Source organism: Spea bombifrons, chromosome 7, assembly GCF_027358695.1.
Source record: "Spea bombifrons isolate aSpeBom1 chromosome 7, aSpeBom1.2.pri, whole genome shotgun sequence".
Taxonomy (NCBI): Eukaryota; Metazoa; Chordata; class Amphibia; order Anura; family Pelobatidae; genus Spea; species Spea bombifrons.
In genome coordinates, this window is record NC_071093.1 from 2,140,487 (window position 1) to 2,157,828 (window position 17,342).

Here is a 17,342-nt window from a genome sequence, read left to right on the forward strand (position 1 = left end):
AACAGTAACCCTTTAATAGCCCATTGTGCAAATACTACATAGTTACTCATCAAATCTGTTCCTCAAATGACTCTATTACCGGTTCTCATTACTTGTCATGACTTACACTTGGTTGAGTAACCTGCATTCAAGCAGGGATATGAAACATAACATACAGGGAGCAAAAGCGCCAACTGGGAGTCTTATATATATGATCACAGCGGGGAGAATAGGAAGGAGTCACATTGTGTGACCCGGATAACTTACCCCTTCGCACCTGAAACGCTGAAATTGGGGCAATGGCTCTGGGATTGTCCAAGATGACCCCGTGTTTTATTCTGAATATTTAGATTTTATTATATCTATTATATATGTTATATTATATATATTTTTATTTATGTATATAAATATTTGGGTCCCTTTTCTAGTGACCCAGCTTCCTATTATTGCCCATAGCAAAGGTTCTGCCGTCTCCAGCCCCAGAGGGGTTAAAGCTCCCAGACAGCTATGGCTGCTATCAGCTGTGCGGGGATGACGTCATGTGAAAGAGCTCTATCTCCTCCCTGGGATGCGCTGGTGGGCGTGGCTTGGTGGAGTGAGGGTCCCTACACATCTTTGTCCAGGGTGCAGCAGGCTGAGTGTGGTGGGGATGGCAGTCATCCCCCTGAGCTGGAGGTGAGCAGAACCCCCCCTCCAGGGAGCAGATCGTATGGTGAGGAGAAACGTCTCATTCTCTGCTACATTGTTACAAATCTGTCATTATTCATTCTGTGTAAATATTTGTGTGGATCATGCTTTTTAAATATAAATATTTGTGTGGATCATGCCTTTTAAATATAAATATTTTTATGTGATATGTAACTCTAGCCTAAGGCCACTTATCTATCATGGCCTAAAGCATGCATCATATTAAATAATGAGGTCATATTATGGGAGCAATCAGAATCCCTGCTTTGGGAGAATATTCTAGGATGTTATTCATTTTAACCTTCAAAGTCTTCTAGTTTTTGGTATTTATGGTCAGGCTGGAAAAATGTGTAATTACCAAAAACATTAAGGATCTGAATGAATGGGGATTGCCCCTATTACCCCCAGCCCCCCCCCCCATACACACCCAGCTGAGGTTTCATGGCAGGCAGGGTAACTGGGTGCATTTCCTCTCTCTGTAGAAATGTCTCTCCAGTAGCTTCCCCCTCCCCCAGTCTATTCTTGGATATTTTTTCCTCCCCTTGCAGTGAAACTTGCCAATTCTTCTGACTGTTTAAATGACTCAAACACTAGGCTCTCAGATTTGAGATCAATGCGCTAATTGATCGTATCAACGGCCATTCCGGGGGTAATTCCGCTGCAAATATTTCGTTTCATTACACACCCTATCATTTAACTGCTAAAAGGCTCAATAGATTGCAAGCTCTTTTCATCTGCTAGTTTTAAGTATACCCTCTGGCACACAGATGGTTAATTAAATGCATGGGCTTAAGAGGTAATTTACCGACTGATATACATTTTAACCATTTGGTTCCCGGGCTGGAGGAAGTTAATCGGGAATTCTGTGAATGCCAGCACCGGCGTTCCAGTCTTAGCTGCTCCGTAAACGTTTCTTTCAGGCGTTAATCCAAGATTCCCATAATAACTGCCCTGGAAGTCCAGTCCAACCAGTAGAAGGGGCGATTAATGGGACTGGGCTCTACTAATTCATATATATATATATATATATATATATATATTCTCACGTCACCTGTATCGTGGGAATGTATAGGTTTATTAATGGTCAGCTCTTGGGTTCAATGCTTATATATGGCTCTTTAGATGTTGATGGAAGAATGTGAGGCTCTTCCTTTGAAGGACAGTCCAAGTTGGACGGGCTGAATTAGCGTTATTAGAAACGGCCCCGTCCTCGCTCCATGGAGATTGGAATGGGGGGGTTTTGACTTCAGTCCCATTTGCTCCAACGAGCTCCCATCTCCTAGGAACCCGCCTGGCTCAGTGTACACTTTGCTCCCATCTACGCTCCGTTACTGCGACGTTAGCCTAGGAAGCGGCGTGAACGACGTCCGGAAGATCGCACATCTAGGTGTGACGTCGTATTCGGACATTTGCTCTGTTTCCCATTTCATCAAAGAGCAACGTTCCCGGGGCAGATGTGATTCCCACGCGGCGTTTGTGTGAACAGATGCTAGAAAGAAAAAAAAATGCTTTCCAAAGTCTTGGGGTATGGAAGCCCACCGGCCTGGGGTCCTAGGTGGGACGCGGTAAAGAGACATTCATTCTGTATGGGAAACACCTTCTAATTTCAATGTCCATTAAGAAGAAGACTTGAATTTTTATGAAGTCCTTTATGTGGGGTATGTTTGTTTCTTTTTGCCCTACGTGTAAAGCGAGCGGAAGAGGGGCCCCGGAATTAGTATCTTGCCCAGGGCCCCATCAAGTTCCATTTATGGAATGAATGATAGATGGGGACCTTGAAAAGCAACGTTCCATTAATTTAAAAAATAATTGAATCCTCCTCAACGCAAAGCAGATGTAAAGGAATCTCCGTGGCTTGCTAGAAAATGCTGTTACGTTGTAACGACCAATGAAAACTTTCCATAATATCTCAAATTTCTGTCTTTTAGGTTTAAAGGCCCGTTGTCGGCGCCGGGTGCCGTGGAAAGGAATGGGTTCTGCTTATGAGCTGTAAATCCTCTTCCCATCCCAAAAATGCAGAGCGAGGAAATCCAGGAGGATACGGGGAAGGTGGAGAACGCCACCAAGAGTACTAAAAGTGCCCCCCAGAGCCCCCTGAAGGGCACGCTGAGGAGAGCAGCGGCGGCTGTGTCTTTCGAGGGGGTAACTGGAGAAACTACCATAGAAAGGAAGAAGAAAAAGAAAAAGGAGCCTCGGCCGGAGTCCATCATTGTGTATCGGTCTGACAATGAGAAGGTGTCGGAGGAAGATCAGGCAAATCGGGAAGAGGGAGAGAGGACTGCTGAGGAAGGGGCTAGGTTTCTTGGAACCCCGGTATCTGACGGTATGTAATACCCCGTCATCACTTAAAGGGGGGGGTCATCACTTACATACAATATGTGTCTTATCCCACGTTATATATTTTAACAGGATGTCCTAATATTTACGGCTTTTTAGAAAAAACGCTCGTCTGTGAAGAACCTTTATAACTCACTCATAGTGCATTTTGGTTGGAATGAAACAATCCGTATCAGTATTGTGTAATCTGTTACAATAACCAGTCCTCGTCTTAGATTCAGGAGCCGTATGCCTATCCCATGCGTGTTTCTATCCCCCTTACTGTATTAGTCTCTACTGCTTCTGCTGGGAGGCTGTTCCGCTAATCTACCACCCTATAGATAAAGTAAAACATGTACTTGCTAACCTCCCACGTGTACACTCTTACAGGAGGATGGAGTACGCACCCCGACAGTCGCTATGTTACTTTAACCGGGACGATTACTCGTGGGAAGAAGAAAGGCCAGATGGTGGATATCCATGTGACCCTAACGGAGAAGGAGCTTCAGGAGCTGACCAGGTCCAGGGAACCTTTACAAGAGAAGACGGCGGACGAAAGGAAGAAATGTTCCGTGGGCTTGGACAGAGGTCCGCATGTCCTGCTTTGGAGCATCCTTTGTGTGCCGGTCGTCTTCGTTCTCGCCTTCGTCTTGTCGTTTTATTATGGAACCATCGCGTGGTACAACATCTTCCTGGTCTACAACGAGGAGAGGACTTTCTGGCACAAGATCACGGTGTGTCCCTTCCTGATGATCTTCTACCCCATCATTATCGTGGCCCTGTCCTTTTCTCTGGCTCTGTACTCGGCTGTGACCCAGATATCCTGGTCCTTCGGCGAGTGGTGGCGTGCGGTCAGGGACATGGAGAAGGGGTTTTGCGGTTGGCTCTGCAGCAAACTGGGCATGGAGGACTGTTCCCCGTACAGCATCGTGGAGCTTCTAGATTCAGACAATATCTCCGGGAGCCTTTCTGCAAAAGGTTCTACTCAAGGAGTGGAGACGTCGGCGGTCTGAACCAAATATCTTCCATCATTGGTGCTTCACATGAGCTGCTTCTTCTCCTTTTGCCTGAAATGATCAAAACCTCCAATCTACCCCCAAAAAAGCCTTTTTTATTTTTTTTTTAATTTATTTTTGTTTTTGTTCAAAGCTCTTCACATTTCTTCCAAAAAAACTGTAGCTTTTAGAAAGCACGTGCATGTCACATCTGGGAAAAGCTTGGCAGCGGAGGCAGCTCTCGCTATGTTGGCTGTTTTGATTTAAAAATCCAATTGGCTGAGGGTGATTAGAGTTGCCGCAGCCCATAAAACCAGGTGCTTCTCTGCTCGTGGGTTGTAATGCGGACGCTGTGCAACCGAAAGCTGGAGAAACAAATATTTATCGAATTGCATTTCTTAACGGAAATCGGTTAAAGAAAAAAAAAAAAGCATTTTCTGGTATCAAAAAAATGTACTCGGAAATGAGTTCTCTCTTTTAAAATACAGATTTTTAAATGTGTCTACAGTACAACAATTTAATTTCATTTATATGTTAGAAGTTCTACAATTCTTTCTTTTATTTCGTTATTCTGGATTCTGCGGAATTCGGCACAAAATTTTCTCACCTGAACGCATGCCGTTCAGACTCCCCGTTAGCTCGGAAAGCTCTCCTAGTTTCTTTCATCGCAGTGATTGACGCGGAACATCAGCAGGGGGGTCGGGACGTACCTGGGACCTCCGTGCCGCTTTTCTGTGTCTCCGGGTCTTCAGTGGCAAAGACTGCGGAGCGGCGGTGCGAGACGCCCCACTTTCCTGCCAACCATGCCGGCTTTTTTTAGTTTTCCCTTTTTTTCTGATTTAAATAAAATGCATATGAATTTTTTTTTATGGGGGGGGTCCCTGGAAAACTGAAGTGACCCTTTAACATGTGCGCAGGAATAGAGACGCTGTGCGTTTAAACCCCCAAACAACGGAAACGCTTTGGTTACAGAAAACTGTAACTTTGTTTCTTCCCAGGAATGTTTGGAAAGCTGCCTGTTCGGATCAGAATAGGAGATTGACCTCGCTTACGAAGGGGAGGAATAGCGAATGAACTAGTTTTGGATAAAGCAAAATACCGATTTTTTTTTTTATGAAGGTGTCGCACGAGTAATAACGGGGAAAATTCTCCAGGATCTGCGATCGCTCCGCTATCTGAACAATTTTATTAATTTTATAATAAAATTAGAATAAATAGGAGTGCAATCGGTATCTGTGTTCTAAACACGCCAGAAACAACAACAAAAAACAAAATTATTTTTCCAAAGGGGCTGCAACCTTGTCATTATTTAAAGATACATTTTATTGCGTCACCTCTATTCAAGCAGGAACGTCAACCATAAAATACTGGCAGTAAAAGCACTAATGAGGCGCCTCAGGTATTAGCAGATCAATGAAGAGTATGTGTCCACTGCGGGCTGTGTGACCCCGACAATCTGCCCCTCCACTCCGTGACCCGACAATCTGCCCCTCCACTCCATGACCCCAACATCAGGGCCGAAACTCAGGGGCAAATCCTAAGAGTTCCCAGGTAGGGGGAATCACAGAGCCCACAGCGGGAACGACGGAACCATGGATAGACCGGTCTGGTTATTTTATGAATGTTGGGGGCTCGCAGATACTCGTTACTGATACTCAGACCGGCCACACAATGCTTGCAGTCTCTTCCTGCAGAGTCGCTGCGAACGTCTCGTTGTCCGACACAGACAGCCAGAGGCAAGAAGCTTCTGCCCCCATACTGAGGTCTTAACATCGTTAGAAGGAGCGGTCGCAGCGAACGCGGTTCCCTTGTCAGAGAGCAAATTATCTGTGAAACCGAGCCATTCCCTGCTGTTTCTATACGCATTATCGGGGCTTTTAGGGCTGCAGAACCCTGCGATCCCCTCATACCCAGCAAACATTCTGACCTCCTGGAAAAGAGTAAAGAGGGGCATCTGAGGAGGAAAGCGGATCACCAGGAGAGGAAAGAGGGGCATCAGGGAAGGAAAGGGGAGCAACAGGAGAGGAAAGAAGGGCATCGGGGGGGGGGGGCATCAAGGAAAGAAAGAGTGGCATCAGGGAAGGAGAGGGACTGTCCCTCCTAAACAGGGTCTCTACACTTGGGAGGTATGAGGTGATCCATATTGCGTAATGTGGTTTATATTCCTATTTACTTTTTAAATGTTAAGTTAGCAGCCGTGAATTAGCCGCAGGGTCCAGGCTGCATCTCCTTCTAGAAGACTTAAAACACAATGGAAGACAGAATGATCTGAATGCAGCCCTGTAGTGTAGGGGTTAAAGGGTTATAGGGGGGCTGGTTTATTGCAGATGGACCAGGAAGTATTGATGCTGATAACAGGACGGGGCACATGCCCGTGCAATACCCCAATACCGCCACTAGGGGCCGCTGCTCCCCTGCTCCTTTCTGACGCTGAGTCGGAACTGTACCCCGCCGCCTGTGTGCCCGGGGAAGGCATTCTCTGATACACCTGTCTGCAAACAGAGGGGCAATAACATGGCGAGGGCAGCTAAGGTAGGCAAGACCCCCCCACTCCGCCCCTTGCAGTACTGGGCCTGGGGTTTGCCCTGAGAGGGGGCTTTACAGCCTATAGTGCGTTATGTAAACAAACACACGTGACACTGGGGTGCTGGGGGTAGCAGGGGTGGCAGATGCAGTACCTGGGGTGATGGGATTTGCAAGTAGTTTGGGGTGAGGGAAGCTGAAATGATATAGCCCGGGGTGAAAAGTGTACCTGTAGCTGGACTGATGACGGCTGGTGTAAGTGGGGAAGGATGCAATGACTGTGGTGTAGCCGGGGTGATGGGAGTTGGTGTCCCCGGGGTGATGGGAGTCGGTGTGGCTGGTAGGCTGTTCCCTTTGTCCACCACCCTCCCAGTGAAGAAACGCCGTTGTATGTTTTTACCAACGATTCCGTGTAATGTCTCGCAGAGCGCCGTCGTTCTCTGCATGGATGTGGGATTTGCGATGAGCCATTCCAATCGGGGAGAGGAGTCTCCTTTCGAACAAGCGAAGAAGGTTATGACGCTCTTCCTGCAGAGACAGGTAATCATCGTCATAAAACACCCCTGCGGCTTTTAAAAGGAATATTCCAGCTAAGATATGTTTAGTATTCACAGATTTTAAAGATGCAGTTCCACCGGCTCTGCTGAATTTAACACTCCTGTAACAAAGTGCCTCGTTTAGATTGTATCTGCCACGGTTGAAGATTTGTATGCTGGAAAACGCGTCGGGGTCGATGTAAAGGTGACCCCAATCTGCGCTTTTCTGGGGACAGCAGCTGATGTTCCTTTTACGACTCACAAAGCTTTCATTCCCCGCAGAGCTCGCAGTCGTTGAGCTGATTTACACGACGTTCTTCCGGTAACCTGCTCTTTCTTTGGCCCAGGTGTTTGCGGAGAGCAAAGATGAGACGGCGGTGGTCCTGTTTGGCACGGACGGCACCGATAACGCTCTGGCTGCCCGGGATCAGTACCAGAACATCAGCGTTTTGCGGCACTTGTACGTTCCAGACTTCGAACTCCTTGAAAAAATCCAAAACGAAGTTGAGCCCGGCTCCCGGCAAGCCGACTGTATCCTTCCCAAAGCTTTTATCGCCTCGGCAGATGTCCCGATCCACGTGGAGGAGTGTTTTGATTCACGCTAGTATTTCCAGCCATACATGTACAATGCATGCGACAATATTCCCCGGCTAAGAATGAAAGATCAGACCTCGTTCCTAGGGAAATAAATACTTTATTCGGCGTACATTTGGTTTATTTCGCCCCCCCCCCTGTTTATAATGGAGATTATTAACCAAGCGGCTCACTCATTTCTAGCGTTATTATAACAGACCGATCGCGGTTAGCGTCTCCGGCAGGAAGGGCTGAGCTGGCAGATTCGGGGTTAACATTTAAACATTTTTTAATATGGTGTCACCGGCAGCTCATGGTTAAGTAAATAAATCCCCAGATTTATATAATATAAAGAAAGAAACCTTGGCAGATCTGCTATTTTATTCTTTCCACCAAAAAGTTTAATGACTTGAAAACAACCCAAGTCTCCATGGCAACAACCTATCAGCGGCTGCCGTTCGTGTCACATGACCGTAAAAGCGGTAAGCGAAATTAATTTGAAGTAAGAAGGCTTTGAGTTTTCAGGAGGACTGAACTAAACGCTGCGTTTAGTTATACAAGTAATTCAGGTGAAACATCGACTTTAACACCCGTGATCGCCGAACACGTCATTAACCCTTTAATATTATTTAACGTGAATTGACCTTAACGCGGAAAGTCTTGGACGCTCTGGTCGTGTGCATGGACATCCTTCAGAGAGAGACTCTGTAAGTATCGACAGCCGGAAAGTGACTCTGGATTTAGAATGCGGGATGGAATTTGCCTTTCCCCAGGGAGCTGATGGCTTTATTCACTAAGCCGTGAGTTCATGTCTGATCATGCATTATGACGTGTCGATCCACCTGATCTCCTCTGGCATACGACGGGTTTGCTGTATGTTGTGTTAAACTCTCTGCGTGTCTCATAACGCGTCTGTTGTTCGTCTCTTTATTTAGAGGCAAGAAGTTTGAAAAGCTTCACATCGCCGTTTTCACTGACCTCAGCAGTCCCTTCGTTGCAGACCAGGTGGAGGTCATCGTGGCTAACCTCAAGCAAGCTGGGATCACCCTTCAGTTCTTGTAAGTTACACGAGCACTCCGCTGAAGGAGAACGCTGTCTGCGTGGTAACGAAGGACAATCCGTGTTCTCCATAGCCTGCCCTTTCCGGTGGACGAGGAAGATGAAGGTCTGGGTGAAGGGCCGAGCGGCAGAGGGGATGCAGGCAACGCCGAGACGCGCCGGGGACCCGGCAAAGGGTTATCCGATGATCAGCGGGCTGGCGTCCAGATGGTTCGGAAGATCATGTTTTCCTTGGACGGTGAAGACGGACTGGATGAGGTTTACACATTCAGGTGAGGTCCTGCGAACGCGCCTGCCCGCTAGCCGCATGGACCCGGTGGGCAGCCGCATCGACCCGGTGGGCAGCCGCATCTCACCCTCTTTGCATATTTACCTTGATTTAGGGAGAGCTTGGAACAATTATCTATATTCAAGAAGATAGAAAGGCGACCGATGGCGTGGCCCTGCCAGCTTACCGTAGGATCCCATCTTTCGATCCGCATCGTGGGGTATAAATGCGTACGTAGCGCCTCTGGCTCTGGTTCACCTCTATTTTTTTTCCTGTTTCCATTTTTTTGTGTGTTTTCTTCTTATCTGACGCTTAAAGCTACGCGATGTCTCACGTTTGGGTTACTTCGTGGCGGAGTGAACGCGATTGTGTTTAATTTTTCCCCTTTTTGGTACTTTCAGGTCACGGAGGAGAAAGTGAAGAAATCCTGGGCGGTTGTAGACGCCAAAACGCTGAAAAAAGAAGACGTCCAAAAGGAAACGGTTTATTGTCTGGATAACGACGAGGAAACGGAAATCGAGAAAGACGATACGATTCAAGGTATTCGGGGCCGTTCATGGTTATTTCTGACAATTTCTTTACTCTATAGAACCAAAAATATTCAGCCGTCCAAAGCCCTGGGCTGCACTTATTCTGGGCCAAAAGCCTTATATTTGTGTTTTTTTTGGTGTTCAACACAAAAGTAAATATATTAACACGGATTGTATGCATTGTTTACGTTCCTGGATCCTTTCCATGTTTCTATTATGGGACCCCTATTCTAGGTAGCCCCCTTTTGATGGCTTTATGTTGCGTGCCCCATATGCCGAATCAGGTTCAGCGCAGGTTTTGTCCCTTACAGGCTTCCGTTACGGGAGCGACATCGTCCCGTTTGCAAAGGTGGATCAGGAACAGATGAAATATAAGACTGAAGGAAAATGCTTTGCAGTTCTGGGCTTCACGAAATCATCGCTGGTACGGCCCGGGGGGGGGGCTATTTAAATATATAATATACATTGTATACAGTTACATGGGTTCAGCCGCCGTTTATCACTATAATGTCTAAGATTTGGCAAAGTGATAAAAAAAAGTTCTTTTTTTTACTTGTAATGTTGATTGATTTATTTATCCCCCCCCCCCGGTTTCTTTACAGATTGATAGAAATCATTATATGGGAAACCAGGTTGTAAAGATATTTGCTCCAAAGGACGATGAGGTGAGTTTGGTTTCGATGTTTTATTAGGTTCGCTGATATTAGCAGCAGAAACACTTAGGCGGTCTGCGTCCAGCCGGATCTATTCAGCTTCTACGCGGTTCTTTTGGTGTTGAGCCAGACCACAATATCACATAAGAGTCATTGATCTCTTTGCTGTTTAACCACTTGGTGTACAGAGGTAAAAAGCAAATATAATATATCTTCAGAAGGATATAGATAGGCTAAAGGGAGCAAAAGGGAAAGAATATCCCAAATGTATAGCATGGAGGAAAGATGGGGGGTTAGGGGTGGTAGATAAGTGGAACAGCCGCTCAGCAGAAGTGGAAGAGGGTAATTGTCCATCAAGCTCATCATCGCCTCTCTCCCTCTTCTATAGGCCGCCAACGTGGCGCTCTCGGCGCTGATTAACGCGCTGCATGAAATGGAAATGGTGGCCATAGTGCGCTACGCGTACGACAGACGATCCAACCCCCAGGTCGGGGCGGCCTTCCCGCTTATCAAGGAGAAATACGAGGTGCGCGCCACGGAGCCGGCGGCAGATTTATCTGTCAGATCTGTGGATAAAAGTTGAATATTTGCTTTATTATCTGTGTTTAATTATTATTTTTTCACCATACGCAGTGTTTTTATGTTAATCGATGTTCCGTGTCGGTTCTCAGTGCTTGGTTTACGTGCAGCTGCCGTTCATGGAGGATTTGAGACAATTTCTGTTTTCATCCCTCGAGAACAACAAGAAGTTCACGCCAACAGGTAGAGCCGAGAAAACCTTCCCTTTATTCGTCTTCAGCCCTGTATAATGTATAAATAAATCAGCGAGCCGGCCCCTGTATAATGTATAGATAAATCAGTGACCGGCCCCCTGTATAATGTATTGATAAATCAGCGAGCCGGCCCCCTGTATAATGTATAAATAAATCAGTGAGCCGGTATAATGTATAGAAAGAGACCCAACGTCTGGGGCCACCATAAGCAAGGCTTAGTAGGTCAGCCCCTATCACTCTCAGCCTTTTCGGCTACAGGTTGCCCAGTGAGCAGCGCATGGTGACTCGGCGGGGGTCACCGTGAGCGTGACGGTGTCGTGGGGTAGATAGTGACGTGCCCCTCTGGGGCGTCACGCTGTGCTATTGTTTCCTCCGTGTTTAACCCTTCGCTGAGTCTTCTCCTCTCGTTGTTAGACGCGCAGCTGTCTGCTGTGGATTCCCTGATTGACAGCATGAGTTTGGTGCGAAACGATGGCGAGAGCGTCGAGGATTTATTTAAACCCAGCAAAATCCCCAACCCGCAGTTCCAGAGGCTGTTCCAGGTGACCGACCCCAAAGTATTTCTCAGTATCTACATTATAATTCCTCCCCAATAAGTTATCTCTCCCCTGTTGTTACTGATCATTGCTGATTGGCTCCGGCCGCCTGACCTTTGCCCTCAGAGGACGTCGTATCGTTACGGAGCGTGATTGTCTGGAACGTCTCTCGTTTTTCTGTCCTTCTCTTCTTTCCTCTTGTCTTTCTTTTTTCCTCCCCGTATCCCCCGGCGACCGCTAAGAATGGAAGATCCTGTTTCTGGATTCTGATAAAAGTTTTTTATAATTTAATATAGAAAATCCCCGATTAATCAGAGTACCGAGTAGAATCCGAGCTCTTTGGTAGAATTGCCAGGAATTATTATTAATGCGGATTTACATAATTGCCTCTCTCTTTTTTTCTGCCCTGACCCCAATTTAGAAGTTTTTCCCGCCCTGACCGGTCACTGATTGGCCGCTGTTATCGATCCATAGATCTTCCGGCCGTTAGGCATCGCAGGCTTTTCCCTCTCTTGAGTTCTTATGGATATCTTTACAATAAGGTTTGTTTCTATGGCAACCTCCGATAACGGACGTTTGCTGATTCGCGAAGTACAGAGCGTCTCATCCTCTCAATTATGATTCCTCAATTCCTTGGCTTGCAACCTACCACCTCTGGCCGCGAGCCATTCCACGCATTTACTACACGATTGTGAACAGCTTTGCATCACATTATCCGTCTTCTGCCGTTTGATCTTTGTTGTTGTGTTGTGGTTTTTGTATCGATGCCATCGTTCGTTTTATGCGATAAATGGTGAAATGGGCTTTCCAGATTTAACTAAACTATAAATATGTACTTTTATACACGAGACCGTTCAAAAGTTTGGGGTCACTCAGCTGTTTCCATGGAAACAAGTACATTTCTGGCTGAAACATAATTACAAAAGGGTCTTCTGACCATCAATTATCCTTTTAAACTTAAACTGCCGTTGGAACACAGGAGTGGTGGGAGTGATAAAGGGCAATTGGAACACAGGAGTGATGGGAGTGATAAAGGGCCATTGGAACACAGGAGTGATGGGAGTGATAAAGGGCCATTGGAACACAGGAGTGATGGGAGTGATAAAGGGCCATTGGAAAACAGGAGTGATAAAGGGCAATTGGAACAGAGGAGTGATGGGAGTGATAAAGGAGTGATGGGAGTGATAAAGGAGTGATGGGAGTGATAAAGGGCCTCTGTACACCTATGAAGAGATTCCATTAAAAATCAACCATTTCCAGCTACAATAATCATTTAACGCATTAACCCCTTCCGCGCTGGCTTTCTGATCCATTTCATGGTATTTTTATGGAGAAAAATAGTTTTTCTAGCAAAAACAGGGAAATTCCTAAGTGCCCCCAAACTTTTGAATGGTTACGCTGGGTGGCGGTGTTTGTGGGAGTGTCGGGGAATGGATCAGATAATGCCGGTCGTTCCCCCGTTCAGACCTCGGCTGTAAAATAAACGTATAAACCGATCCGGGTCCTCGTCTTACGCCGTCTCCTCTCTCTGTCTGACCGCCAGTGTCTTCAGCATAAAGCCCTGAACCCCGACGACCCGCTGCCGCCCGTCGAGCAGCATCTCCTGAACATGCTGGAGCCGCCGGCGGAAGTTAAAGCCGCATGCCGGGCGTCCTTGGAGAAGATGAAGCTCAGCTTCCCGCTGCAAGAAGCCGTCAAGAAGAAGGAGCAGAGGACGGCGCAGGACGTCTTCGAGGACAAGTAGGTTCCGGCCGCCGGCGGCAGTCTAAATGAAAGGGTAAACGTTATCTCTTCTGCCCTGGGGTGGGGGTGGGGGGGTCTCACGTCTCCCTTTTCTTTCCTTTTCTTTTTCTTTGTTTTTTTTTTATTTTTTTTATTTTTTTAACAGAAATGAAGAACCCGACAGTAAGAAGCTGAAGGTTGAAGATGATGATTTCAGTGTCATGCGGCTGGCCGACGGCAACGTCACCTCTGTAAGTGCAGCCGTGAGAGACGCCAAGTTTGCCCAGAGCCGCGTCGGATTCACTCGGGGCCACGGGGGTTCTGCGCAGAGCCGTGCGGGGGCCGAGTTCACCCAGGACTCATGCAAGGATTTGTTCGGAGCCGTGCGGGGTTCCTTCTCCGGGATGTCCCTCCGGTCACCGACCTGCATTTAGATGCCGTGGTGGGATTTTTGCGGCTGAATCATAATTTTTTGTTGTTTTTTTTAGGTGGGCAGCGTTACTCCGGCAGAGGATTTCCGTGTTTTGGTCAAACAGAAGAACACAAACTTCAAGGAAGGTCGGTTCCCCCGAATCTCCTGTTAAACCTTAAGCTGCATGCGCAACCCTCTAGGCATCGATGTCATAGTCTGTCTCGCAGCTGTGATGATGAATACCGGCCCCCCTTACGCGAGACAGTCCTGAAAAGCAGCTAAGTGACCCCAAATCTTTGCACGGTTCCGTCTATATATCTATGTCCCCTGAATGGATAGAGCGGCTGTCTCTGGGCTGATGTCTCTGTCGGAGACGTCTCTTGGCCGATGTCTCTGGGCCGATGTACGGAGATGTTTCTCCGGCTCTCCCCCCTCGTACTGTCTCCGTACGTTTAGTTCTGTATTCTTCTTCCAGCGAGCGATCAGCTGGTTAATCGCGTCTACGAGTTCCTGCAGACCAAGCAGACGCAGTACTACGCCAAGAGCATCGGCTGTATCACGGCTTTGAGGGCCGAGGCCGTCCGGGTGAGTGAGAATCCCAGCATGCGCAGAGCAGAGCCCCGCGGAGCCGTGACGAGACCACCTGCTCCGTACAGTCCTGCAACAGCAGGCGGCTAACGCTCCCCCACCGGCCCCCCATCTGCCGTATTAAAGGGACAGCGATACCCGATGCTAAGCGCCGCTGGGGTTTCGGGTCGGGTTCTCGTCGTTACGGTAACTTTCGCTCATTATATTTTTTCTTTAACGCGGAAGTTGTCGCAGGTTCGGATTTTTAATGATTTCCTCCAAGTCCTTAAAGAAAAGGTGGAAGGCGGCGCTCTCAAGGAATTCTGGGAGATAATAGTTCAGGGTATGTATGCGCGTCGGGTCACCTGACCACCCCCCTTTCTTTCTAGTTGCCCCCTTCATACAAGGATGGGGCAAATCTTTCCTTTCTTTCCTTCTCCCTCCTTATTTAAAGCTGCTGTCCCACCTTCTCTGCTCAATTTGACACTTTTGCATCTAAGTTTAACATTATATCCATTATTCCCGTTACCCCGAATGCCCCGGACCTTTCCCAGGAATAACTCTTTAATGGTGTAAAAACTTCCACAGATTGGTTGTTGCCATAGAGACTGAAGAAAACATCTTTAAAGTCCCTGTGTTTTATTGAGAAATCTTGAGAGAAAAGAAAATGACGGATCTGCTCGGGATTTTTTCTGTAACGTCTCCTTTTATGTTCAGTTTCGGGCTGTTAGCAAGTTTGTTTATCTCGACTTTAAAACCCATCTTAAATCCCCCGACGCGGACTCCGGACGGGGTTTGGGGCGCTGTGGCCGGCCGGTCTGCGCCCCGTAATCTCCTTTTGGTTTTGTTTTATTAGACGGCGTCTCTCTGATCACTCGAGAAGAATCGGAAGGCAGCTCGGTGACTCCCGCGGAAGCCAAGATGGTACGTCGTCCGCCGGGGACTGTGAAACGCGTCGATACCCTGGGTAACGGGGGGCTTCTGTAAAGCCGCGACACGAAGACCCGTTATCAATTAAAACGTTACTTGGGGGGGGTCCGTCCACGTTCTGCGCCCTTCCTGCCGCGTCGGGGGTTCTGCCGATACAATGTATTCAAATCTGGAAAATTCAGTCCTCTTGCAAATTAAAAACTGGTAACGAGCGAGCCCCCCGTGCGTAACGTTCCATAAGAGGAGCCGGTAACGCACCGGTAACCGCGCCGTACGTCCGATTTAACATCTGATTGACCGGGACCTGTCTGTCCGTACGTCTGTCTGTCTGTCCGGTCGTCTGACCGGCTGATTTTTCTTCCAGTTTCTGGCAGAAACAGAGAAGAAACCCGAAGACACGTCCATGGTGGATGAAGACGGAGATGTCGATGATCTGGTGAGGATATGATATTAGTAAATATAATAGTAAATTATTCCCCAAAAACACAGTTTTTTTCACTTTTTTCCCCCCCCCGGCTCCCGTTTATTCCCGTTTTTTTAGCTCGACATGATTTAACCTGCAAACAGAAGCAGAGGCGGCCGCAAAAAAGCAAGCGCTTGGAGATTCGGGCCGACGAATCCGACACAAAGTAACGTTAAACGGCAACAGTTTACATATTAACCCACCGAGTCCCAGAGTGACGTGGAGCGTAACCTGCCACGCCTGGGGCTGAAAGGGGTTAACGCTCGGACCGGCGGATCGCGTCTCACGGCCGTGAAGTTTATGTAGATTCCTTAAACTGCGTCCCTTATGGGTGACCTGGGGAGCCCATCCAGAACGGAGGTGGGGGGAGGGGCACACAGATTGATTTACGTTATAATCCCCCCTTTATTATCGGTCTGTGTCTTTTTTTACCCCCCCCCCTAATTAGCTAATAACGTCCATCTGATCGCTGCCCCCCCCCTCCGAAGTGCCTTTCGTCCGGAACGCTCATGGCTTCCAACGTTCAGCTGTAACTCCAGATGAAGAAATAAAATTGTGTTGGTTTTTTTTCCCGTAACGTAGTTTTTTGGTTGTTTCCGCATACATGTCACATGGTGATGTCTCCGGAAGGATCCATCTCTCCGGCGACCGCCTGCCGGAGAGCCCTGCGCGGAAACGTCACGAGCCGCAGAATGCGAGATGGAATCGCCGTCGGTATCCGGCGTCTCCGGGAGATCTTCTGACTCGTAATATTTATTCCGTGTGGTTTTTTCTCCAGCGGCCCTCGGAACGAGCGTCATCTCGTCTCCAACTAGTTTTTAGAAATTGGGGGTAATGGGGCTTCGATACACATTAAAGGTAAACCGAGTCGCTCCAAAATGTAAACAAACTACAGGAAGCCTAGAAAAAAACATTTTTAAGGATTTTTTGGGACTAAATCCACCCCACGATTTCCATGCAAATATTCTAAAATAAAGCGTTTCAATCGATATCATTTTTTTCACAACTTCCTGAAAGTTTTTTTTCCCAACAGACCTAAAAAAAAAAAAAAAAAAACGCTTCCGCGAGCTCCATCCGCTCGTAAAGCCGCCGAGGAGCGATACGCCGTAAATCTATGTGGATATTCTAAGAATTAATGAACCCCCCCGGGGGGCTTCCCTTTAAATGTGTTTTCATTAAATGAATTCATTCTCTTCATTCCCGGAATTGGCTTTTTTTACACAGAGAAGAGCGAGTCCCGGAGCCGCCGTCTCGCAGGACACAGGTGTGTCGGTAACGAGGTGCCGGCCGGGAAAACGCCGTTTATTTCTCTCTCTTTCTCTTGTTTTCATTAAATCTGCAGTAAAATGTGAAATCCGGGACACGGAGGGGAGCCCCGATATATCGGGGGGGGGGGGATTCTGCTCAGGGCCCCCTTTTTTGTTTTTTAGATGTGGGAATGAGATTTAAAGAGCAAATGAGAGGTGATGTGAAGTCTGTTTTGCATGCAGCCTGAAGAGCTTGCACTCTTTATTTACAAGACAAAGAAGGGAGCAGCCGTCTCGGTTATTCCTCCCCGTTAGGTTATCTCTTCTCTATGGTTAAGTTGCTGATTGTTGCTGATTGGTTGAGGCAGCCTTTGTGAGCGCGGGATAATGCTGGCTCTGCCACAGGCTGCCACCGGCCTCGGCTTCCACACCTAATAACCCCCAAATCTTTTAAAAGCATCAGCCCCACAGAACCCAGGATTTCAACCCAAAATTATCACAGCGTGTGTCCAGAGGCTGGCTGAGTGTCAGAAGAGTTGTCGTTCACAGCAGCTTAGGTTCCAGATTTGAGTC

General features: G+C 47.5%; 2 protein-coding genes across 3 annotated transcripts; both read left to right on the plus strand.

The window, feature by feature from the left end:
* The first annotated feature begins 557 nt into the window (after window positions 1-557).
* TMEM169 (transmembrane protein 169) lies at window positions 558-4,467 on the plus strand. 2 transcript variants are annotated; one of them, XM_053472093.1, is made up of 3 exons: window positions 558-691; window positions 2,595-2,989; window positions 3,373-4,467. In XM_053472093.1, exons 2-3 carry the CDS (start codon window positions 2,680-2,682, stop codon window positions 3,993-3,995), a joined length of 933 nt encoding a protein of 310 aa, XP_053328068.1. In that variant the 5' UTR covers window positions 558-691; window positions 2,595-2,679; the 3' UTR covers window positions 3,996-4,467. The 2 variants fall into 2 exon arrangements, with proteins under 2 accessions (XP_053328068.1, XP_053328067.1); XM_053472092.1 differs by having other exon boundaries at window positions 558-654.
* Window positions 4,468-6,407: 1,940 nt separating this feature from the next.
* Window positions 6,408-15,939, plus strand: XRCC5 (X-ray repair cross complementing 5). Its single transcript, XM_053472090.1, has 21 exons — window positions 6,408-6,509; window positions 6,927-7,040; window positions 7,384-7,567; window positions 8,268-8,316; window positions 8,545-8,667; window positions 8,743-8,940; window positions 9,052-9,166; window positions 9,338-9,476; window positions 9,778-9,890; window positions 10,069-10,131; window positions 10,508-10,645; window positions 10,791-10,881; window positions 11,307-11,434; window positions 12,972-13,168; window positions 13,317-13,401; window positions 13,639-13,708; window positions 14,038-14,147; window positions 14,376-14,472; window positions 14,986-15,053; window positions 15,424-15,495; window positions 15,601-15,939. The coding sequence occupies exons 1-21, from the start codon at window positions 6,492-6,494 to the stop codon at window positions 15,613-15,615; spliced, it is 2,187 nt and encodes a 728-aa protein (XP_053328065.1). The 5' UTR covers window positions 6,408-6,491; the 3' UTR covers window positions 15,616-15,939.
* Window positions 15,940-17,342: the final 1,403 nt, after the last annotated feature.